Source organism: Lissotriton helveticus, chromosome 3_1, assembly GCF_964261635.1.
Source record: "Lissotriton helveticus chromosome 3_1, aLisHel1.1, whole genome shotgun sequence".
In the NCBI taxonomy this organism is placed as follows: Eukaryota; Metazoa; Chordata; class Amphibia; order Caudata; family Salamandridae; genus Lissotriton; species Lissotriton helveticus.
The window spans coordinates 1,501,802,930-1,501,828,382 of NC_136061.1; the positions used below are offsets into that span (position 1 = coordinate 1,501,802,930).

At 48.8% G+C, this 25,453-nt stretch overlaps 1 protein-coding gene across 3 annotated transcripts in view; it reads right to left on the reverse strand.

The window, feature by feature from the left end:
- Nucleotides 1-571: 571 nt before the first annotated feature.
- The window catches only part of ARHGEF12 (Rho guanine nucleotide exchange factor 12), a 926,126-nt gene continuing 901,244 nt past the window's right edge, over nucleotides 572-25,453 (reverse strand). For all 3 annotated transcript variants that reach the window (XM_078682163.1, XM_078682161.1, XM_078682160.1), the window contains 2 exons: nucleotides 11,436-11,505; nucleotides 572-4,200 (listed from right to left, as the gene is read on the reverse strand). In XM_078682163.1, the coding sequence (XP_078538289.1) occupies nucleotides 4,190-4,200; nucleotides 11,436-11,505 (81 nt within the window). In that variant the 3' untranslated portion in view covers nucleotides 572-4,189. The remainder of the gene's footprint in view (nucleotides 4,201-11,435; nucleotides 11,506-25,453) is intronic.

Below are 25,453 nucleotides of genomic sequence, written 5' to 3' on the forward strand. Positions count from 1 at the left end.
AACTGCTATTGACATGCAGGAGTGGAGCTTATATGTGGCTCTGTCATCACTTTCCAGGTGGAAACGTGGAAAGGCACTGCACCACCTACTGGCATAGGGGAGACATTCTGTTTCAATCTTGCAGGTCCAGTGTGGCAATAATCTAAATTTAAGGAATCTATGGTTAGAAGTATCCATCAGAATCATATGTCTTGCAGTATTCCATCATCTAGTTGCTGTGATCAGAAAGCCTGTTTAAAGATAAATCTTTGACTTCGGGTATCAACCGCGGAAGAGTCAGCATGACTCTGGGTGTCATAGAACATAAGTTCATAATGCATAAATAAGTTACCATTTTCATACTACTTCATGCTGCAAAACTCGTCTCCGTCTCAAACTAGAGTACCCCTATACCATCAGCCAGAATTTGGATCACAGTAAACTACTCCAGTCTTTAATAAGTAACATCTACAGATCCCCAAGACTCTACAGGCATTATACAATTGCAACCCACACTTCTTCTTTTTCCATGTGTAATCAAAGGTGACTTACAAGTGATAATAATGAGATAAATGACAGGACTTACACAGACTCTGTTTGTGAGACATTTTTTAATAGCTGAATACATGTCTACTGTCCCAGAACCAATTCATGAGACCCAAACTCCATTTTGGAGACACCTGATCTTCTCAGCTACTTAAAGGTAATGTACAAACATAACTCAGGATATGTGTGTTAGGAATAAAATTAGACACACAAACATAAATCAGAAAACATACAGCATATTAATGGAAATAAACTGTAACAATGCCTCCAGATCACTGTTTTAAGTAATAGCTGACAAATGAGTACATGATTGTACATGTGATACGCATAGAATTAAATGGTGTGGCAAGTTTTGAGAAATTACCAGAATTAGAGTCTAGGTGGATCCATGCTGTAGGATTCAGGCCGATACCCTGTATACCTGCGAAGTGCCATCCGCACACTATTACCAGTGATAAATGTAACTGTGCTAGGGACCTTACAGAAGTGACAAGCTGGACTCACTAGCTGGGCCCTGATGATAAAGGGTCCTGTGTACATGGGCCAATGAAGGGGCCTTCACTCTCTGCAGGCATTGGACTACAGAGAACCACCTGTTCACTTGCTATGCTCATCCTTTATAACCTTATTACATTATGCACAAAATGGAATGCAGGACACAAGGCTTAAGGAGGAAACTATTTTTTGCTCTACCAAGCAAAAATGTGCTCTCTTCTGCTAAGGGCATGTAGATGAATGGTCTGTACATATAAGGCAGTGCAGAAAAGGAGGAACACTGGTTTCATACAGCAAGGTGAAGAAGTGATGGATTAGAGGTTCCCATGCGTCTGGCGGAAATTAATGTAGGGCCATGCAGAAAGAGATGGCAGTGACCCACAGCTACTATGGGAGTGTTTTGCAGCAGCTAATGAGTAACCACAGTAGAATTTGATACAGTGGTGGGAGTTGGCTGCTGCAAGGAAACTGAGTTTTCTTTATCAGTGTATGGGTAAGGGTGTACACAGCGATGTTGCAGCAACGCAAAGGTGAAGCAGGTATTTACAGCAGTGCATGGAGCAAGCAGGAATGACATCAAGTCAAGTGCAAGGCCTGGGGGACTTGCCCCTAATGCAGGAGTCAGGCAGCAATGTCAGTGAAAGAGAGAGACCTACATTATTGAAGGGATGGAAAGTAGACGTTTCCCAGACCAGTGTATGAAGAGTGGGCATGAGGATGTGCAGAATTGCATGGCAAAGGGAAGGGCTTGACCTAAAGCTATATCTGTGCAAGAAACAGACCAGACCTCCTCCTAAAACTAAATGATGAGTTACAATGGGTGCTGCACCAGAAATTAGAGGTAGCAGTGCAGCAGACTGTAGATGGTGTGGGGCAGCAGAAAGAAGTAAGCAAGGGTGCAGTAGTGAAAAGTGGCAAACTGCGTAAAACTAACTGAATCCTGAGGAAAGTAGTGTGTCTGGCAACAAAGAAATCAACATGCAAGGCATGAAATTAATTTTCTGTTGATTGCTATGTCTGGGTACTGGCCAATAGTCCCTTGCCTGTCAAAAGATTAACCTACCAGCGTTAATTTTGTGCCACAATCAAAGAATGCTCCTCCATTTAATTCCACATACCCAAATCAATTCCAAAAAAAACGTTCGACCAACTTTCAAATAAACCCTCAACTCCATTCCAGAAGACGATACTGTTGGGCAGCAAAGTTGTTAGTGCTGTAGCTCACAATACTCTAAAGCTGGCCAAGAGCACCACAAGCACTCAACAGTGGGTAGATTGGATACAATTATGTGGCATTTCAAACACAAAGAAAGTTATACCTTAATTCTTGACTTGAGGAGAGAACAATGAACAAAAGTCCTAACCTAGGTAGTGCTAAGGGGAGCAGAGCCACACGTCTGAAAATCACTGTACAGCACACTTCAATGTCTAAAGCAGGGAAGACAGATGAAGCCCCATGTTAGTAAGAGTAGGGTAGAACACCAATCAATGTCTGGGCCAGGGAAGGTACATCTGCTCTTCGTAGGTAGAAAGCGGGAAGTCTAACAGTCACTAACCTGGACATGCTAAACCCAGCATGCATAGCTACTTTAGTCCTGTAACAGCCATGCTCAACACTGCACCCAGTGTGGAACTGGAATACCAGCCAACATGTTTACTTCACTCCAAAGAAGTCAGTGCTACGTTCAGTGGAACAGGCACGAGATTTCATGCTAAGGGTGCAGAACTTATCTTAAGCTGAAAAGCAAGCAAAGTCAGGAACAAAACAGATCCAGTGCTCTCCATATAGTGTCCTTTTTGGTCCCATGTGCAGCCATAGGCTTTCTCTGACTTCTGTACTGGCCAGCATTTCTCTGTATACATACCAAACATTTACAAATCTAGCACAGATAACGCCCACTTCTGTTGTGGTGTTCAAACTGTCTGTCACTTCAAACAGCAAAGCAAGGGGAAGCACCCTATCTTCATCTGCAAGACTACCTCAAAGAGTTAGTTCAGAAGAATCCACTCAATACTGCTTAAACAGATCCAACATTGACAGAATGTCATTTCAGATTACAAGGAAGATTCATCTGCTTAACAGATTGCCGAAACTGATGCAACTGATACATCCTCCAAGAACCATCAGTGCACACTCAAATACTGCTGCACGGTAGTATCAAGGTCATATGGCGTACTACTTCAGCACCTGATACCCTATCAATTTCTTTGGCTCGCTCACCAGAGCAGCTTTCCTAAAGCAGCCAGTGCATCTAGACCAGGCATCTCAGACAGCACAAGAAACCTGTTACAATAAACTGAAACTTGATCAATTATAGATGTAAAATGTGCACCATAGCACCTGTGTCAAGACAGAACTACGCTTGTCCTTCTAGTAAGATAGTGACACACAACTGTCTTGCGTCTCCATCTGAAATTCCATGTATACCACTTCTTAGAGAGAGCATGGCCTGTAAGAGTCTCACAAAAGATGTTTTGCTATGAATGGTTAGATCTCTGAGATACTGTGCCATGCATCAGTCTTGCAGATCTCCATCCTTCTGTCCGACTACTGCAACTATGGTGGTCGTATGTCAGAAAAAACAGTAATGTGATTAGACCAAATTCCATTTTCAGCGACTGTGGCCCACACCAATCCTGTAGTCTATGGTTATGGTAACGGGACAGACTGACTTCACTTTGAGAGACTATGTGAGAGGGCTGGCCTATGCGCCCCGCTATGACCGGCCTACATGTGTGCGAAGAGAGGTGCTTAGCATAAAGAAGCAGGATGGCCTGCTTAAGGTTACTCTTGCAAGGGCCATCATATGCGTGCGGCTCTACTTCGTCATACAAAGTTTGCATTTAACCTCTAGATGAAAACAAAGAAAAAGACAAAGTGTGTGCTTCCGATACGTGTCACATAAATACACCTGATTTTTTTTAACAATTCTAGTTACAACTGTAATGTACTAATCCTCTCCCCAGTGCTCTGTCCATTTATTGATGGGGTGAATCAGAACGGATCTTTCAACAGAAGACAGCAGATCTTCCTCCGACAAGAACCAGAGTGCATGGCTCTTCCATATGCGAAGTTTGCAAGCATACCCAGTTGCTCTCTGGCTACGGACCAGGTGCAAGTTGGATTCCGCAATCCATCCAAGCATTAGTTGCTAACATCGTCTCTGTCCTAGCTTTCACCTGAAAAGACAAAAAAAAGAGACCTAGAAACCAGACTTTCAGAAAGTGAAAAAAGTTCAAGGCTCACAGACGACCTAGCATACTACAAAACCCAGACACAACCATTATAGACACTCCAATAATCTTCTAAATAGTTACGCACACACTGTCCCATCTCCAACTTACCCCATGCAATGCCATAGTGAGCCGTGGGGCATATCTGAGTGAACTGCTAAACAGAGAGAGATTCAAAGAAATGCAAAAGTACAGCCTCGCAGGACACTGACCTGCTAAATGACAGTTTAGAGAATGAAGAATGCATAAACTGGTAAGACAAATCAACAACCTGTTAGTTTCCAATGTACCAGCTGCCACACTAACAATCAATGCCAGACAACTCTATATTATCAATCAATCAATCAATATATTTGTAAAGCACGCTACATTCCCGTAGGGTCTCAAGGCGCTGGGGGGGGGGCTGCTACTGATCGAAGAGCCAGGTCTTGAGAAGTCCTCTGAAGGCAAGCAGGTCCTGAGTCTGTCGTAGGTTGGTAGGGAGGGTGTTCCAGGTTTTGGCGGTGAGGTAGGAGAAGGATCTGCCTCCGGCGGTGGTTTTTTGGATGCGAGGGACTGAGGCGAGGGCGAGGTTGGCAGAGCGGAGGCTGCGGGTGGGGGTGTAGAAGCTGAGTCGGTCGTTGAGGTATGCTGGTCCGGCGTTGTGTAGGGCCTTGTGTGCGTGGATGAGGAGTTTGAAGGCGATCCTCTTGTTGACGGGGAGCCAGAACAGGCCTCTCAGGTGGGGTGTGATGTGGCTGCGTCAGGGGACGTCGAGGATCAGTCGTGCCGATGCATTCTGGATGTGTTGCAGCAGTCTCAGGAGCTTGGTTGTTGTTCCTGCATAGAGGGCGTTCCCGTAGTCCAGTCTGCTGGTGACGAGGGCCTGGGTCACGGTTTTCGGAGACGGCGTTGACTTGCTTGGTCATGGTGAGGGCGGATAACCAAACCAAGTATTTTAAGAAGATTTACAAACTGTAATTTCACAACTGAACCACCACAGTGTGCAAGTAGCCCATTAGCACAAGTTACTACTTGTGTAACGCTATATCTGTAAAAGACATTAGTTAGTGATAGATTCCTTACCGTAGATTATTCCCAGGCGTCAGACTGGATCCGGAAACTTTTGTGTAGCAATACCCCTGCACGTCGGTAGGCATCGTACGCGGCTCCGCGTCGTTGTCGGCGTCGTTCATGCCGGAATGACATCGCCGGAGTACTTAGACGCCGCCCTCGCGCGCTGACGTTAGTTCTGATACACAGCTTTTCCGCGCCAGATACGCAGAGCCATGATAGAACCAACACTGGTGCCATGAAACTAGGACCCTAAAAGGGGATGACCTAAACCCTAGATATCGGTTCGCAGAACGGGGAGGATGGGTGGGTCGGTAAGGAATCCATCACTAACTAATGTCTCTTACAGATATATCGTTACACAAGTAGTAACTTATGCATCTGAAAGAGACACGTTAGTGATGGATTCCTTACCTTAGAATAGATACCCCAGCAATACCAACCCCGGTGGTGGGTCTGCGAACCAATAATCACACAAGAAAGTCCTGGAGGACGGAACGGCCAAAGAAGCCATCCCTCCGGACTTGACTGTCCAGGCAGTAGTGTCTCGCGAACGTGTGCAGCGAGGCCCACGTAGCTGCTTGACAAATGTCCTGCAAGGGGACTCCTCGGCCCAGGGCAGTAGTAGTCGCCATGGCCCGAGTGGAGTGGGCCCTCAGCCCAACAGGAGGTTCCTTTTTAGCCAAGGAGTAACACGCCTTGATGCACAATACGATCCAACGAGAGATGGTCCGCTTGTGCACCGCCCGTCCTTTCTTAGCGCCCACGTAACCAACAAAGAGTTGGTCATCCACCCGGAACTGGCGTGTGCGATCCAGAGAGTAAGAGAGCGCACGTTTTGGGTCCAGACGGTGGAGCCTCTCTTTCTCTTTCGAGGGATGCGGAGGCGGAAAGAAGGTGGGCAAGGTGATGGACTGCCCGATGTGGAAGGCTGTGACTACCTTGGGCAGGAAAGAGGGCAGTGTCCGCAACACAACCTTGTCGGGATGGACAGAAAGGAAAGGAGGTTTGGAAGAAAGAGCCTGGAGCTCACTCACTCTCCTGGCAGAGGTGATGGCAACCAGGAAAGCAGTCTTCAGAGTAAGAAGGCGGAGAGGACAGTTATGAAGTGGCTCAAAGGGAGCACACATCAGATAAGTACAAGTTTCAAGTCCCACTGGGGCATCACGAAAGGAACAGGAGGGAACATGTGTGTGATGCCCTTCAAAAACCTATTTACAATAGGGGACTTGAACAAAGATGGCTGATCAGGTAGCCTTAAGAAGGCGGAAAGGGCAGAAAGGTAGCCCTTGATAGTGCCCAGAGCAGAGCCCTGCTGGGCCAGAGAAAGTAGGAAGAGGAGAACCTCAGAAAGGGGGGCAGAGAGTGGATCCACAGCCTTTGCTGTGCACCATGCCACAAATCTGTTCCACCTGCAGGCGTATACCGACTTTGTGGAGGGACGCCTGGCTGCCAGAATTACATTACAGACTTCGGGAGGCAAGTCAAATGGCCTCAACTGTCGCCGCTCAATCTCCAAGCTTGGAGGTGGAGACTGGACAGGTTCGGGTGGAGGACCGTCCTCTGCTGCTGCAACAGAAGGTCCTCCTGAAGAGGCAGACGAATCGGGGGATCGACAGACATGCTGAGTAGCTCTGTATACCAATATCTTCGTTCCCAGTCCGGAGCCACAAGGATAACCTGGGCCCGGTTGCGCCTGATCTTCTTCAGCACTCTGGGCAGAAGTGGTATAGGCGGAAAGGCGTACAATAGACCGCAACTCCACTCGCGATGAAAAGCGTCTCCGAGCGAGTTCCGCCTTGGAAATTCCAACGCGCAGAACTGATGACATTGCGCGTTCTCTTCTGTGGCGAATAGATCTAACCAAGGCTCTCCCTACTGCTGAAAGAGGCCTTGCGCCACGTCCGAGTTCAGACGCCATTCGTAATCCATCATGCACCGACGGCTGAGTTTGTCCGCCCTGGCGTTCAGAGAACCTGCCAGGTGTTGAACCACCAGGGTCACGCCCTGATGTTCCAGCCACTGCCAGAGGCGCAGAGCCTCCTGGCAGAGGGTCCACGACCCCACCCCGCCCTGTTTGTTGCAGTACCACATGGCGGTGGTGTTGTGCGTGAACACCTGCACTAAACTCCCCCGGACAGAGGGGAGGAATGCCTTCAGTGCAAGTCGGATCGCCCACAGCTCCAGAAGGTTGATGTGGAGCTGGGACTCTGCCGGAGACCAGAGGCCTCTGATCTCTGCCTCTCCCATGTGGCCCCCCCCAGCCCTGGAGGGACGCGTCCATCACAACTATGTGCTCCGGTTGGGGTAGGGAGAGGGATCTGCCGCTGACCCAATCGCGGTCCGTGAGCCACCACTGCAACTGTCTTGCAGTGCCCTCCGAGATCAAGACATGGGCGGACAAGTTGCCCTGATGCTGGGCCCACTGAAACTTCAGGTCCCACTGCAGAGCCCGCATCCGCCACTGGGCGTGATGCACAAGAAGGATGCAGGAGGCCATCAGCCTCAGAAGCCGCAGTGTCAACCTGACCGAGACTCGGGATAAAGGCTGAAAGATTGGAATCAGAGCCTGAATATCCCGAACCCGCTCTTCGGGAGGATAAACCCGAAACTGTGCCGAGTCTAGAACCGCTTCGATGAAGAGGAGCTTCTGAGAGGGACACAGGTGTGACTTCGGCACATTGATGGAGAACCTAAGCAGATGCAGGAGGTCGGCCGTAGTCTGGAGGTGGCAGGCGACTGTCTGGGGAGAGCCCGCCTTCAACAACCAGTCGTCGAGGTAGGGGAAGACTGAAACCCCTAACCTGCGCAGATGAGCTGCGACCACCGCCATCACTTTCGTGAACACCTGTGGGGCGCAGGTAAGGCCGAAGGGGAGCACGGTAAACAAAGTGCTCGTGGCCTACCGTGAACCGCAGGTAACGCCGGTGAGCCGGCAGGACGGGGATGTGGAAATAGGCGTCCTGCAAGTCCAACGCTACCATCCAGTCTCCTGGGTCCAGGGCAGCTAAGACCTGAGCCGAAGTCAGCATCTTGAACTTCTCCTTCCGGAGAAAGCCGTTGACGTTCCGTAGGTCTAAGATAGGGCGTAGGCCCCCTTTGCCCTTCTTGGGTACCAGAAAGTAGTGGGAGTAACAACCACACCCTACTTCTGGCCCAGGAACGCGCTCGATGGCCCCCTTGGCCAAGAGGGCCGTAACTTCCTCTTGCGGACGTTGCAAGTGATCCACCGACACGCGGTGGTATTGCGGTGGCATGGCTGGAGGGGTCGCCTTGAAGGGGAGGGAGTAGCCCCTTCGGACGATTTGCAGCACCCACATGTCCGACGTGACAGTGCGCCAGTGGAAGAGGTGATGACGAACCCTGCCCCCCACTGGCGTCACATGGGCCTGAAAGCACGGACTAGGAGGGTTTTGAGGCGGGTGCTGCAGGGGAAGGTGTGGGCTGGCCTCGCCGTTGTCCCCGATAGCCGCCACGCCGGTTTCCATGGCCGCCACCGTGCTGTGTAGTAGCCTGCGGTGCGTGGCTGGCAGCACGTGTGGGAGCACCCCTTCCTTGGCCACGAAAGGAGCGAAAGGCACCTGTTTGCTGGCGTGGGGCCGAGAGGCCCAAGGACTTGGCGTTAGCCCTGGAGTCCTTAAACCACTCAAGCGCATGGTCTGCCTTGTCGCCAAAGAGGCGACGGCCATCAAACGGCATGTCTAGGAGGGTGGCCTGGACATCGGCCGAAAAATTGGGGGTCCTCAACCAGGCGTGGCATCGAACCGCCACCGTTGTTGCCCTCTCTCTGCCCAGTGAGTCCGTGGTATCCAGCCCACACTGGATGGAATAGCGCGCTGCATCTCGACCCTCCACAAGGGCTTGGGTGAGTTTAGTCCGGGCCTCCTCCGAACATTGTGGCAGCACGTCCGCGACCGTGTCCCACAGAGTGTGCGTGTAGCGGCCCAAGAGGCATGCGGTATTGACTGACCGCAGTCCCAAACTCAGGGACGAGAACACCTTCTTACCGAACTGTTCGTACCTCTTGGATTCCCGATCGGGCGGAGCAGTTGGGAATGCGGTCTGGGAAGTAGAGGCCTGGATGACCAGGCTCTCGGGGGTGGGGTGGGTGGACAAGAAGCAAGGGTCGCCCGGAGCCGGGCAGTAGCGTCTGGCCACGTTCCTATCTACAGGCTGACCTGTAGCGGGCTTGGACCAAGTGCCCAAAAGAACGTCACACAAGGCCTCATTAAACGGCAGCAGAGGCTAAGCCAAGCTTGCCTGCGGTTTAAGGACCTCAGTGAGGAGGTTAGTCCTCACGGCCGCGACGGGGAGCTCAGGGGCCAATTCCTTGGCTGCCCGCGTCAACACTACACTGTAGGCAGCCCCCTCCGCCGTAGCCACGGTTGGAGGGGAGACAAAACCAGTGTCTGGCGAAGTGTCCAGTCCACTGGCATCCCCAAGCTCATATGTCCAGTCCTGTTGAGACTGGCACTCCTGTGCCAGAGGGTCCACAGACCCCTACCAGTCTCCCTCGTCACCCATCACCTGAAATTCAGGTTCAACGGATGGGGCCGGTTCGTGGAAGTAGAAGTCTCCATACGGCGTCGAGACCGGCGCCCAGCGGCGCAGCTCCGGCGCCGGAACCGAATCGAGGGCAGGACCGGGGACGGAGTCGCCCGTAGGCGGCGCCGAGGGCGACACCCTAGGGGCCGGCGTCGGTGAGGTCGACCGGCGACGACCCGGATCCGGAACCGGATCCAGTGAAGGCATGCGGCACAGGGACCAAAGTCGCCGGTCACGCCGGGGCCGAAGCACCCGACGGCGTCGGAGCCGAAGCACCCGACCCGCTAGGCCCTCCAGCCGGGACCGCTGGGCCCGAAGGTGCCACGGAGCCCGGCGGAGGAGGGAGAGACCTCATGGCCATGAGGTACTGCTCGATCTCCTCTGGCATCGCATCGTGCCCAGGGACCGGAAGGTATGGGGCAGGTTGCGACGCCCTTGACTCCGTCGGAGCCGCGTGGGTGGTGTTACCCGAACCCCCGGCCGCGTCGCGCGAGTGTCGGGGTGGGTCGGAAGAACGATGACGCTTTTCCGACCTCTCATGCCTCTTACCTGAGGACCTGGATCCTGAAGACCGATGCCCACTCTCGGAGCTACGAGGGCTCCGACCCCGCGACCGGTCCCTTGACCTCCTGTGGGACCGGGACCTTGAACGGCGCGGGCCGACTTTCGGAGCTCGAGCTGCTTGCGGGACCGCTCCCGCCTAGCCTTAGATGTCAGGGCCCGGCAGTCAGAGCAGGTTTGGTCGTCGTGGTCGAGGCCTAGACACTGAAGACACCGGCGATGGGGGTCGGTAACCGACATCAGTCGGCTGAACTTGGAGCAGGGTTTGAACCCGGGCATCCCTACCGGCACCGTAGGAGTCGAACGACTTGAGAAAAGACAGATCAAAAGATCAAAAAAGTTTAGTCAAAAAGTGACTAAGGGGTAGAGCTTCTCTGGATCTGCGCTAGCTTTGGCGGAAAATGGAACAACTGACGTCAGGGGGCAAGAGCGGCGTCTAAGTACTCCGGCGATGTCATTCCGGCGCTAACGACGCCGACGACGGACGCGGAGCCGCGGACGACGCCTACCAACGCGCAGGGGTATTGCTACGCAAAAGTTTCCGGATCCAGTCTGACGCCTGGGGATATTCTAAGGTAAGGAATCTATCACTAACGTGTCTCTTTCAGATACCTTGTTCATGCATGGTCAAACTGCTACCCTTAAAACTTTTCATACCAACACCTGTATTATAAAGCATTGAAGTCAACTAGCCAATGTGAATACATCTCTGCCTGAGCTGATCCACACAGTGCAGAGCATTTAGATAATTTGGTTCACCAACTGTGATCCACTGGGACTTGCCTCTAACCCAGCTGGAGGGCAGGGATCCTTTGAGGCCGATAGAGATGATTAAAACCATCAAATGTTGTTCGTGGTTGTGGACACATACACAGGTAGAAGCAGCACGCAGGTACAGGCTATGTAAGAATTTAAATTTTAAAAAACAACACATGGAATAACCAAAAACAGCTTAAAGAAAGACTTATCAAGATGACAAACTGAAGACATTCAGCAACTCAAGGAAATGCATCCAGACATACCTGAACGCTTATCTGGGTGGGCTGATCCAGTCAGCCGCCCCTGTAGGGCATAATACTCCTCTTCCACCGCCTGTAAAACAAGAAAATGTATTTAACTGCTGTACCTTTCTCCAAAATACTCAACACATAAGCAGCACCACCTGTGAAATGACACTCAATACTTGCAAAATGGGTAGTGTGCTTGGCTGCCATAACTGGAAAGGTGTCAAGGCAGCAAAGCCAGCCCAGGACAGTTCAATGATGAAGCTGACTCAGCAGCTGGTTCAGGAAGAGGTGAACTTTAATCACTATGAGTATGCCGGATGAAGGGATAGGATATTACAAGTCATCATGGTCTACTGGTTAGGTGTCCAAAACCCAGAGTGCTTGGAAGCCCAGTGGTTTACAGCACTGTTGAATACAATTTACTGGAGAATAAAGAGCATGCCGACATTCTTACTTTGGACCTCTACACAATGACCAGGACTTTGATTATCGAACAGTACACCAGCTTTCTGGTCATGAAGGACATGCTAATGTCGGCACCTCTGTAAGAAAACAATTTCAGAATGAATCATGGCCGAGAGGTACACTTCACCACAGTGCTCGCCTCTGAGAGTGGTCAACTGACACCCTTCAAATTGTGAAGCTGATGAGCTGCCAGGCAGTTCATTCAGATGCTTGATTCAATTCATGGAGTTTGATTGTCTTTTCTCTTACTTACTTCACTATTATAATTGATTTTCTATTCAGACAGACTCTGTTTTATCCCAGCCTAGCAGATGCCCAAAATATTAACCCCGAGTGAGCATTGTGGGAGTAGCTTTGGCTCTAGTGGAATGAGCTCGCAGGCCTTCTGTTGCCTCTTTCCTGGCCAGACCATAGCAGATCTTTATACAAAGAACAATGTATCTGGTCTAGTTCTACACTGATCTGCCCTTCTTACACTGAGAGAAACCCGTAAACAGCAGATAGTCTACCTGGTGCTCTTTGGTGCGATCAATGTAGAAAGTCTGGGCTCTTTTCGGGTCTAGGCGATTGAGTCGCTTGTCCAGCTTTGAAGGATGAGGAGCACCGAAGAATGTCAGCAGGGAAACGGACAGCCTAACGTGGAAAGGAGTTACAGCCTTTGAGGAGAACACCGCCTTGTTCCTTAGCAACAAATTATCTGGAAGGAAGGTGGCATATGCTTGCTGGACTGAAAAGGCTTGCAGTTCACTCATGTGATGAGCTGACGCAATGTAATCACAATGAGGAACACGGTCTATAAGGTGAGTATTCTCAAGGAGCAGCTGTGCATAGGCTCTCAAATAGAGAGCACATCAAGAATTTAAGAACCAGTTTGAGGCCTCACTGGAACATCTCAAACGATTATGGTGGAAAATGTACCAGTTCTTTCAAAAACTGCATCACAACAGTAAACTTAAACAAAGAAGGTTGATGAGGTAACCATAGAAAAAACGATAAGGCCGACAAATAATCTTTAACTTTTGCCACAGCAAGGCCTTGCTATGCTAGAGAGAGGGGAAAAGAATAACAAACAACTGGGTTTGAAAGGGCTGGATATGCAGAGAAGAACACTAAACAACAAACTTCTCCCAGCATCCTGCATATATAGTTTTGGTGGAGGGACATCTGAAAGCCAAAATAACATGTATTACCTTGAGAGGTAGATCAAAAGCAGTCAGCTGTCGCTGCTCAATCTCCAAGCGTGGAGGTGTAAGCTGTGCAGATTCAGGTGGAGGTCCCAAAGAGGCAGCTGTACAGAGGTTTTGGGCACTACACTCTTCTGGCTGAACCTGGAGCCATTACAATGACTCTGACCAGATATTTCCTGATCTTCTTCAGACCTCTCGGTAGGAGAGGTAGAGTGGGAAGAAGTACAGGAGTCCCGATCTACAGTCAAATCCACGGCATCTCCGAGAGAGGATTGTGTTGGGAACTCCAGAGCGCAAAGGTTTGGACATTGCACGTTCCAGACAGTGGCGAAGAGATCAAGACTGGGTTCTCTCGATTGCCGCAAGGCACCCTGTTCCACCTTAGAATGAAGCAGACATTACTTGTCAGCTACATAATGCCGGCTGACTTCATCCACCCTGGCATTTAAAGATCCTACCAGGTGTTGTATGACCAGGGAGATGCCCTGATGACAACAACTTCCATAGGCATGAAAGCTCTTGGCATGTGACCAATACCCACAACCTGTCCTGCTTTTTGTAGTTCCACATGGCAGTTGTGTTGTCTGTCAGAACCTGCCCCAGGCCTGCTTCAAGGACGGGATGAAAGCTTTTAGTGACAAGTTAATCACCTGCGACTCCAGCAGTTTGGTGCGGAGACAGGCTTCCACTAGAGACGAGCGACCCCTGATCTCTAATTCCCCCACATTGCCTCACCAACCTAGCAACGATGCATTGGTTATGACTGTTAGCCCTGGTTAGGGCAGAGAGAGGGATCTGCCGCATTTCCAACTGCAGTCCAATAACCATCACTGCATATCTTTTATAGTCTTCTGCAAAACCTGGATGGAACCTGAAAGGTCTGTTGAGGCTGATCCCACTGAGATTTCAGATCCCACTGCACAGTCCACATGTGTTACTAGCAGGATTCAGGAGGTCACTGAGACCAAGATTAAAAAATCTGTATCAGAGCTAGAATATCCTGGACTCGCTGAGGAAAGGCTCAACACAACATCATGTACAAGATGGCTCGGATGAGAAGGAGTCTCTGTGAAGGAGTCAGGTGCGACTTCAGCACATTTATGGAAAATCCCAGGGATGTCTACAGATTGGTTGTAGTCTGGAGGCGGATAACCACTGTTTGAGGCAAGCCTACCTGTAGCAATCAGTCATCAAGGTAAGAACTGAAAGTGCTTGTGGTCTACCTGAAACCACAGGTCACGTCTCTGGGATTTAGGAAAAGAATGCAGAAATAGACATTCTACAAATCCAATGCCACCATTCAGTCGCCTGGATTGAGGGCAGACAGAACTTGGCTCAAGGTGATCATCTTGAACTTGCCCTCAGGAATAGGTTCAGGGGTGGATGTCTCACTTAAAGCGACGTACTTTGTCCTCTTTTGACAGCAGAAAGTAGCCGAAGTAGCAGCCAGACCCGATCTCTGATCCTGGCATGCTCTCTATGGCTCCTTTCTCTCGCAGGCTGACACTCGGCAGGAGAGGGGAAACCAGTTGCCAAACTGGTTTTCAAAGACATTCTGCCATGTTGGGAGTGGGCAGAATGGTGCATCTTGGGACAGCCAGATGCACTCTTCCTAGGTAGTGTTCATCAGGAGGGAGGGAGCCTGGGAGCCCACTGACCACCAACTGTATTCTACCCAGAGGGCATTATCCGGGCATAAACTGGGGAATCCCTGGCAGAACTCAGATCTCAACTGGAATGGAAGAAGGACTGATGGTGTATTGCCCTGCTTCACCAAGTTCCAGGCGAAGAGAGGCTGCATTGATGCAGACTGCCCCTTCTGCACCTGGTAGATAATAAAGAAGAGTACTGTGCCTGCTGGGTCCTGCTCAAGGGTAAGTCACTGCAGGAAGACCTGTTGGCATCCTTACATCAACAGAATCCTTCAGCATCATGTATCTTCAGCTTCAACAGCATTACAACTTACCTAACTTTTTGCTCAAAATATTTTAGGAGTCGAATTTGTTGAATTTGACAAAGCTTGTTCATGGGTGAATGAAATACTTTGATTTACTATACCTCGTAACTCTTATATCTCATATATATCTTTTTTATGAATTGGTGACTTATTTCTTTGATGTCTCGATTTCTTTTCCAATTGTTTTGGTGCTGTTTAAATGCTTTACAGTTCTTTGTGTAAGTCGTGCTACTCAGAATCACAGCTACCTAGTGTCGAGCTGAAGGTTTGACAAACAAAGCATTCGGGTCTTAAATGGTTGGTGAGTGTATAGGACAGAGAGGTTGCATAACCACAGCATATACTACACCCCATTTCCTCACACTCTGAGTAAGCTTTGCTGCTCAGAGTCACAGCTACACTGGGTTGAGGCAGAGGGTTTAGCAAACGAAATCTCCTGGTCCTAAAGGGGCTAATAATTGTATTACATGATAAGGTCACACAATCTCACCATATATTTCACTCCATGTCCTCACAACCTATCCATTCAAGTAATAATGCATCAGTCACCACCGTCAGCTCAGATAAGGGCAGAGAGAGGGGTCTTCCACTGGCCCAATTATAGTTGAGTATCCAGCACTGCAGGTCTTGATCAGTCTCCTCTGAAACTTGGTTGCTGCTCCCATTGAGACTTCAGGTTTCACAGCAGAGCCTGAATATGCCACCTAGCATAGTTGATGAGCAGGATGCAGGAGGCCAAGACGACCAGAAGCCTAACAGCTACACTTACCGAGACGCTGTACCAAGACAAAACAATTGGTATCCCGGCATGAATGTCTTGGACGCGGTGGAATGGAGGGAAGGCCTGAAACTGCAGCATTTCATAGATGGCTCCTAAGAAAGGGAACCACTGCGAAGGAGTCGAGTGCAACTATGTCAGGAGGTTCGTCGTCATCTGGAGGCTTTCCAAGACTTACTGTGGTGAGCCTGCCTTCAACGGCCAGTCGAGGTAGGGGAAAACTGGTATCCATAACCTCCAAAGATCTGCTAAGACCATTTCCACCGTTTTCATAAGCAAAAAATAAAACATTGGAGGGCGCTAGAACGACTGAAGGGGGACACAGTAAATTTGAAAATGCTCCTGGCCCCCCTAAGTAGCAACTGAGACTACAGCATGGATACTAGAAAGAAGGTGTCCAGAAACCATCTAGTCACTTGGATGCAGGGCAGACAGACCCTTAGCGAATGAGTGCATCTCAAATTTGTCCTTCCGCAAGAAGGTATTCAGAGATCGGAGACATGTAATTGGACAAAGGCCTCTACCCTTCTTTGGCACAAGGTAATAGCTGGAGTAACAGCCAGTCTGTATTTCAGTGGCCAGGACACTCGCTATAACTGTTTTGTCTAAAAGAGCCTGCACTTCTTAGAGCAAGATGGATTGATGAACCTCTGAAAGAGGCTCTGATATGGCTGGAAGATGCTGCAAGTTAAAAACAATTGCATGGCATAGCATTGCCGTCAATCTGAAGGAACCACCTGCCAGATGTTATATTTTACCACCCTTGGAGGAAATGTCTGATACTACCTTCTACAGATTGGTCGGGTTCCACCAAGGGCAAACTAAAGAGGCTTGGCTTTTGATGCAGGGGACTGGGAAGTCTGCTGCCCTGGTGGCCTGGGTGTTGTCCGCTTGATCCCTTCCCCTGACCACAACAGGACTGAGGGGGGCGGGGGTTGCAGAAGAAGCATGCCTTAGTGTTGCCATTATTCCAAACGTCTGGAGTAGCCTCAAAAGTGGAGAAACTGTTGAAGGTATTGTCTTGCTAGAGGAGAAAGGCCTAAGGAATGTGCTGTGGCCTGGCTTTCTTTAAAGCATTCATAGCTGAATCCACCATCTCACCAAATCCATCAAATGGCATATCCTTCCAAGAGGTCTGCACTTCACCAGAGAGGCTTGTGGACCTCATCCAAACATGACGCTGAAGCTCCATGCTAGTGCTGACAGCCCTACCCAAGCAATCATGTCCAGTCCAGAATGCATGACATATTTGGCTGCATTCTGACTACCTTGAGTGGTTTAAGCCAGGTTGGCCTGAAATCTTCAGGGTTCAAGCACGATCTCATCAACAATTCACCATAAAGTATGTGAAAATCTCCCCAGCAAACAGCTGCCACTGACTGGCCAGAGGCTTAGCTGGCAGAAGAAAACAACAGTTTCCCAAGTGTTTTAAGGCTTAGACTAGGTGCTCATTATGGTGTGAGTCAGTCAGTCAAGTTTTCATTGAATAGTATCAGAGACTTAGAAGAAATATGTCCAGGTTGGAAAACCTGTTAACACATTACTTTAGACATCCATACATGACAGCTGTGAGACTAATACTGCTGCTGCCTGTCTCATCACCACCGCAAAAGAGGCACTCTACTCCATTGAAGGCCCCCCGAAAAGAACACAACCCATTGTCAGGGGAAGTGCCTTACCACTGACCTCCTGAAAGTCCATGTACAGACTGTCATCATCATACTATGGGGGTGGGTGTATGAGGAATAATCTCCATCTCCACTGCCATCTCCAAAGGTTTTCTTAATATGATCAGAGTCGGAAAAGAATAGCTGTGGTGCACTGGGGTATGGCTACTAGGCAAAGGTATGATTCTGACTGAGTTTAACTGAACTGAGACTGGGGACATCTCTACAGCTTCAGTACATGACTTTGATTAGGGCAAGATGAAATTGGCTCAGAGATGGTATAGACCACTGGAACAGGGAGTTTATCTGGTGCTGGCTGCACTGGGGCCGGCAGGGATGTGAAAGAGACTGGTGTGAATTTTGGTGCCGGATTGAAAGTTTGTCCCTAAGCGGATCTAGAGACTGGTTCTGGAGACACAGACTGTGCTGAGGGCAGGTCAATGGCCATAACCAGACTAGTGGCCAAGGTGAATCCTTGAAGCCTGAAGAAGCACCAGAGGGAGATTCACAACAGGGCCTCCTTGAAAGCCTTAAACTGTTGTAACATTGCTGATGGCTCCAGAAACTTGAGATGCATTGAGATCAGTTGTGGAATCATCTCCTCAGCAGGGGAACAGAAGCAAGACTGAGGCATACCCTGATACCCTCATGTATGCTGAGAGTGGTGGGACTGGGATCTCAGCTCCCAGTTCAACTTCCTGGAAGACTTGGACCATGATAAGGACCTGTCGGGGGAACAAGTTTGCATCCTTGACTTGGAGTGGGACTGCAGAGACTTCTTTTAGTGTTTGGCGAAATACAGCTTTGTGTTACCAGATCACTTTTGGATTCATAAGTCACACTACTCGCAGGACTTGGATTCATGTCTTGAACTTAAACACTGGAGGTACACGCAAAGGGGTTTAGTCACAAACATTTGTTTGCAACCATACCTTGGAAGCTTATCACCTGGGGTTTAAAAGTGAACATAATTCTCTTGAACACTGGATTTATTTTTTTAAACGTGTCAATTGACGAAGAAAAAAGTTGAGTGAGAGCTCCGCATCCATGTACGAAGATGCAGGCAGAAAGGAACCGACAACATGCAGGCGTGACACTTAGATGCGGCTCCATTGTCAATTCTAAGGTCAAAGGAAGTCAAAGCAAGCTGCACAGCATCATCTACCGGTGTGCAGGAGCAATGATGTTTTAATCTTCTGAACCAGTTTAGCACCTGCATATATTCTAAAGATGAGGCATCCACCTTTAGAAATACCAAATCAGAAAGAAAAAAAAATTTCCCAGGCTCGCAAGTGGTGGGGTCTTTTTCAGACACAACCAATTTCACCATAAAAAGAAAAAACATTGACAAAAACTGTAGGTCTTTTTTTTTACCTATTGGCTTTACAAATGTAGATGCTCCTCCTTTGCTCCCTCACCCACCACTTTCGTTTCTTAATTTTTTTTATTTTGTGCTTTTGGAGGGCCCACATCTGACATTTTCTGCCATCCAGTACCCTATGTCAAACAATGCTTACAAGCGAGTAAAACTTTCAAATTTATTATTTACCAATCTATGTAGTGTTCTCCATTTTGAATCAATAAATAAAAAGCAAAATAAAATGGAACTAACATCATTACATGGGTGAGTGCATGCTGACCGTCACATACGTGCCTATGTACTCATGAAGGTGTGCCCCTCCGGAATTGCATAGCCGGCAACTGCAGTGTGTCATTATTCTTGTTTTCCAGATGCTGTTCTGCACTAGCAATTTTGTTTTTTGGTTTGCAGTCCAACTGTCAAGTACAGACTTAGATATTTGGTTTTCAAAGTGGGGCTGTGTAAAAGAAACAAATCATTCCTTGCTTTTTCTGATGGAAATGGCATAATGTGAATAGAAGGTAAGAGCTTTTGACATCCAAAGTATTGTGGAAGGCAAATCGATACACTGACACAAAACGGAGCAATTACTTGGCAAGTAGGAAGGACGGGTCTTAAAAACAACCAGATCTTTGTCGGTTGGATAAAATGTTCTTCCACTGCCAACTCCTGCAGTTCACTAACTCTGAGAAGCGCAGTAATGGCAACATTGCTTTCCATGACAAAAACTAAAGTGGGCAGGAATAGAGGGGCTCAAAAGGAGTTTTCGTAAATCCTGTAATGACGCTATTGAGGTTGTGTTCAAAGTCTAAGTAACAGCATTACACCTTCAGAAAGAATTTCTTGAAAAAGTTTGTAAGTGTCAAATTTATTGAGATTGCCAGTGCTTGTTCGCGGTTAAGTAAAAAGTTGGTGTGCTTGTGGTTGTGTGTGGGGTTGTCTGTGTGTTTGTGGTTGTGTGTGTGGTTGTGTGTGTGGGGGGTTGTGGGTGTGTGGTTGTGTGTGCGCTTGTGGTTGTGTGTGGTTGTGTGTAGTTGTGTGTGTTTGTGTAGTGTGTGTTTGTGTGTGGTTTTGTGTGGTTTTGTGTGTGTGGTGTTGTGTGTGTGTTGTGTGTGGTTATGTGTATGGTTGTGTGTGGTTGGGTTTGGTTGTGTGGTTGTGTGTGTGCTTGTGGTTGTGTGTGTGGTTGTGTGTGTGGTGTGTGTTTGTGGATGTGTGTGTGTGTGTGTGTGTGTGTGGTTGTGTGTGTGGTTGTGTGTGTGTGTGGTTGTGTGTATGTGTGTGTGGTTTTGTGTGGTTGTGTGTATGTGTGGTTGTGTGTGTGGTTGTGTGTGTGGTTGTGTGTGTGTGTGTGGTTGTGTGTGTGGTTGTGTGTGTGTGGTTGTGTGTGTGTGTGGTTGTGTGTGTGTGGTTGTGTGTGTGGTTGTGTGTGTGTGTGGTTGTGTGTGTGTGTGGTTGTGTGTGTGTGTGGTTGTGTGTGTGTGGTTGTGTGTGTGTGTGGTTGTGTGTGTGTGGTTGTATGTGTGTGTGGTTGTGTGTGTGTGTGGTTGTGTGTATGGTTGTGTGTGTGATTGTATGTGTGTTTGTGTGTGTGGTTGGGTGTAGTTGTGTGTGGTTGTGTGTATGTGTGGTTGTGTGCGGTTGTGTGTGTGGTTGGGTGTTTGTGTGTGTGGTTGGGTGTTTGTGAGTGTGGTTGGGTGTTTGTATGTGTGGTTGGGTGTTTGTATGTGTGGTTGGGTGTTTGTATGTGTGGTTGGGTGTTTGTGTGTGGTTGTGTGTGTGGTTGTGTGTGGTTGTGGTTGGGTGTGTGTGTGTGGTTGTGTGTGTATGTGTGTGGTTGGTTGAGTGTGGTTGTGCGTGTGGTTGTGGGTGGTTGTGTGGGTGGTTGTGTGGGTGGTTGTGTGTGGTTGTGTGGGTGGTTGTGTGTGGTTGCGTGTGTGGTTGCGTGTGTGGTTGCGTGTGTGGTTGTGTGTGTGGTTGTGTGTGTGGTTGTGTGTGGAGTGTGTGTGTGTTTGTGTGTATGTGTGTGTGTGTGTGGTTGTGTATGTGTGTGTGTGGTTGTGTATGTGTGTATGTGGTTGTGTATGTGTGTGTGGTTGTGTGTGGTTGTGTGTGTGGTTGTGTGTGTGGTTGTGTGTGTGGTTGTGTGTGTGGTTGTGTGTGTGGTTGTGTGTGTGGTTGTGTGTGTGGTTGTGTGTGTGGTTTGGTTGTGTGTGTGCTTATGGTTGTGTGTGTGCTTGTGGTTGTGTGTGTGTGTGTGCTTGTGGTTGTGTGTGTGTGTGTGTGGTTGTGTGTGTATGTGTGTGTGGAAGTGTGTGTGTATGTGTGTGTGTATGTGTGTGTGTATGTGTGTATGTGTGTGGTAGGGTGTGTGGTTGTGTGTGTGGTTGGGGGTGTGTGGTTGTGTGGTTGGGTGTTTGTGTGTGGTTGTGTGTGGTTGTGGTTGGGTGTGTGTGTGTGGTTGTGTGTGTATGTGTGTGGTTGGTTGAGTGTGGTTGTGCGTGTGGTTGTGGGTGGTTGTGTGGGTGGTTGTGTGGGTGGTTGTGTGTGGTTGCGTGTGTGGTTGCGTGTGTGGTTGCGTGTGTGGTTGTGTGTGGAGTGTGTGTGTGTTTGTGTGTATGTGTGTGTGTGTGTGGTTGTGTATGTGTGTGTGTGGTTGTGTATGTGTGTATGTGGTTGTGTATGTGTGTGTGGTTGTGTGTGGTTGTGTGTGTGGTTGTGTGTGTGGTTGTGTGTGTGGTTGTGTGTGTGGTTGTGTGTGTGGTTGTGTGTGTGGTTGTGTGTGTGGTTGTGTGTGTGGTTGTGTGTGTGGTTTGGTTGTGTGTGTGCTTATGGTTGTGTGTGTGCTTGTGGTTGTGTGTGTGTGTGTGCTTGTGGTTGTGTGTGTGTGTGTGTGGTTGTGTGTGTATGTGTGTGTGGAAGTGTGTGTGTATGTGTGTGTGTATGTGTGTGTGTATGTGTGTATGTGTGTGGTAGGGTGTGTGGTTGTGTGTGTGGTTGGGGGTGTGTGGTTGTGTGTGTGGTTGTGGGTGTGGTTGGGAGTGTGGTTGGGAGTGTGGTTGGGTGAGTGGTTGGGTGAGTGGTTGGGAGTGTGGTTGGGAGTGTGGTTGGGTGAGTGGTTGGGTGTGTGGTTGTGGTTGGGTGTGTGGTTGTGGTTGGGTGTGTGGTTGTGTGTGTGGTTGTGGTTGTGTGTGTGTGGCTGTGTGTGGGGTTGTGTGTGGGGTTGTGTGTGGTTGTGTGTGTGTGGTTGTGTGCGCGTGTGGTTGTGTGTGCGTGTGGTTTGCGTGTGGTTGTGGGTGTGGATAGGTGTGGTTTTGTGTGTGGTTGTGTGTGTGTGGTTGCTTGTGGTTGTGGTTGTGTGTGATTGTGTGTTTGTGTGTGGTCATGTGTGTGGTCGTGTGTGTGGTTGTGTGTGTGGTTGGGTGTTTGGTTGGGTGTGTGGTTGGGTGTGTGGTTGGGGTTGGGTGTGTGGTTGTGGTTGGGTGTGTGGTTGTGTGTGTGGTTGTGTGTGTGTGTGTGTGTGTGTGTGGCTGTGTGTGTGTGGTTATGTGTGGTTGTGTGTGTGTGGGTGGCTGTGTGTGGGTGGCTGTGTGTGGTTGTGTGTGTGGTTGTGTGTGTGGTTGTGTGTGCGTGTGGTTTGCGTGTGGTTGTGTGTGTGGTTGTGTGTGTGTGGTTGCTTGTGTTTGTGGTTGTGTGTGGTTGTCTGTGTTTTTGTGTGGTCATGTGTGTGGTTGTGTGTGTGGTTGTATGAGTGGTTGTGGGTGTGGTTGGGAGTGTGGTTGGGTGTGTGGTTGGGTGTGTGGTTGTGGTTGGGTGTGTGGTTGTGGTTGGGTGTGTGGTTGTGGTTGGGTGTGTGGTTGGGTGTGTGGTTGTGTGTGTGGTTGTGGTTGTGTGTGGCTGTGTGTGGGGTTGTGTGTGGTTGTGTGTGTGTGGGTGGCTGTGTGTGTGGTTGTGTTTGTGGTTAGTTGTGTGGTTGTGTGTGTGGTTAGTTGTGTGGTTGTGTGTGGTTGTGTGTGCGTGTGGTTTGCGTGTGGTTGTGGGTGTGGATAGGTGTGGTTTTGTGTGTGGTTGTGTGTGTGTGGTTGCTTGTGGTTGTATTTGTGGTTGTGTGGTTGTGTGTGATTGTCTGTGTGTTTGTGTGTGGTCATGTGTGTGGTCATGTGTGTGGTCGTGTGTGGGGTTGTGTGTGTGGTTGGGTGTTTGGTTGGGTGTGTGGTTGGGGTTGGGTGTGTGGTTGGGGTTGTGTGTGTGGTTGTGTGTGGTTGTGTGTGTGTGTGTGTGGTTGTGTGTGTGTGGCTGTGTGTGTGTGGTTATGTGTGGTTGTGTGTGTGTGGGTGGCTGTGTGTGGGTGGCTGTGTGTGGTTGTGTGTGTGGTTGTGTGTGCGTGTGGTTTGCGTGTGGTTGTGTGTGTGGTTGTGTGTGTGTGGTTGCTTGTGTGTGGTTGTGTGTGGTTGTCTGTGTTTTTGTGTGGTCGTGTGTGGTTGTGTGTGTGGTTGTATGAGTGTGTGGTTGGGTGTGTGGTTTGTGTGTGCTTGTGCGTGTGGTTGTGTGCGCGTGTGGTGTGTTTTTCTTCATTTTCAGAGTTTTATATAGCACGAACAAGATCTTTGCAGATATCAGAGCGCTTTACAGAAACAAGGTACAATATAGTAGTCGGTAGTACGCGAGTAACAACATAGGATAGCAGTCAGATAAAAACTTAAAAACAGATAGACAATCAGATAACCAATAATACAAAAATGGTGCAAAGTCTTTGATCCAACAAAAATAGAGTTCAAGTGAATTTAGCCATAAGGATGGCTTTTACCTCTTTCTTAAAAAATGCGGTGGAGGAGATAAGTCTGGTTTCAGGAGGGAGTGCATTCCAGATCCTGGGTGCCATCCCTGAGAAGGAGCGTTTGTATGTTTTTTTCCTTCCGGAATCTTCGAGGTTTCAGGAGGAGATTTTTTGTGCTTCTATTGGATCTCGAGCCTCCTGATATAGTCAGCTTATTAGTGAGGTAGTTAGGTGATTTGTGGTGTATGGCCAAGTGTGTCATACAGGCAATTTTCAACTGAAGTATGGCTTCAAAAGGCAGCCAGTTCAGGGATTTTAAGTCAGGGGATATATGCGAATGTTTTCTTGATCCAGTGATAAGTCTCGCTGCAGCGTTCAAGGAGGCTCTTAGGGGTGCGGTTGTTGATAGGGGGAGTCCGCTGAGAGCCACAATTCCGTAGTCTATGCGAGGGATGACTAGGGCTTGTACAGCAGTTTGGAAGTCCTTAGCTGGGAGTAAGGGCTTAAGTTTCCTCAAGGTGTTGATTTGGAAATTAGCTCCTTTAGTAGCTTTGCTAATGTGTTGCTGCATGTTGAGATTGGCGTCAAGTGTGATGCCTAAGGATTTCGCGGAGTCCACGATGGTGGGTTGGACATTGAGTGCAGTTAGGTGCTGGAGCCAGGTTTGGGTGATGGCGATTTTCGCAGGAGGAGAGATCAGCAGGAACTAAGTTTTCAGAGCATTTAGTTTGAGGTGATTATCTGCCAACCATGATTGGGTGTTTCTGAGCGTGGAGTTCAGAAGTTTGATGTCATCCGGGGATTGTAGTTTGAGGTAAAGTTGAGTGTCATCGGCGTACATGTGAAAGTGTACATTAGAAGCTTGAAGCAAGGTGGTGAGTGGTTCCATGACGATGTTGAACAAAGTGGGGGATAGGGAAGATCCTTGTGGGACGCCTAATGTTACAGGCACAGATGAGGACAGCTCGTTGTTGATCTTGAACTTTTGAGCCCGGTTATGTAGGAAGGAAGTGAACCATTTGAGCACAGTTCCGGATAAACCCATTTTGGTGTATAACAGCTCCAGTAGGTTCTCGTGTTTGACAGTGTCAAATGCTGAGGAGAGATCAAGTAGGATGAGGAGGCAGGAATCGTTGTGATCAAGGATTTGGAGGGCGTCATCAATTATGTGCGTCATAGCCGTTTCCGTACTGTGTTTTGCTCGGAAGCCTGATTGATGAGGGTTGAGGAGGTCAAACTGATCAATGTGTTTTGTCAGTTGGAGTTGTACGCATTTTTCCAGCAGTTTGGCCAGGGTGGGGATATTGGTAATAGGGCGGTAATTGTTTAGGTCGGCCGGGTTAGCTGTAGGTTTCATGAGTATAGGCGTGACTTGCGCCACCTTGAGTGAGTCTGGGATAAGTCCTTGTTGAAGGGAACTGTTGATGATTTTAGTCCAGAGTGGGAGGAGCAGGGGGGTGAAGTCTTTTACAGCATTAGCAGGTAAGGGGTCTGAGAGGTGATTAGAGGGTTTCAAGGTGCTGAGCAGTTTGTAAATTGATTCGTCGGAGTAGGTGTCGAAGGTCGACCATGCCGCGTTGTTTTTGGGTTGAGTGGTAGTGATGCTGATGGGGCTGGAGTATAGGCTTACATCATTGAGGAGATCACTTCTTATATTGTCAGTCTTTAGCTTAAAGAAAGCAGAAAAGCCTTCACAGGATGGTATATCACTTGTTGTGCTGCTTGATTGTAAAGGTTGCACCTTGGTTTGATTTTTGACTAGTTCGAACAGTTTTCTAGGTCGGTTTTTTGCTTGGTCCAGCTGGAGGCTAAAGAAGTCAGATTTCGAGCGCTTGATTTTCC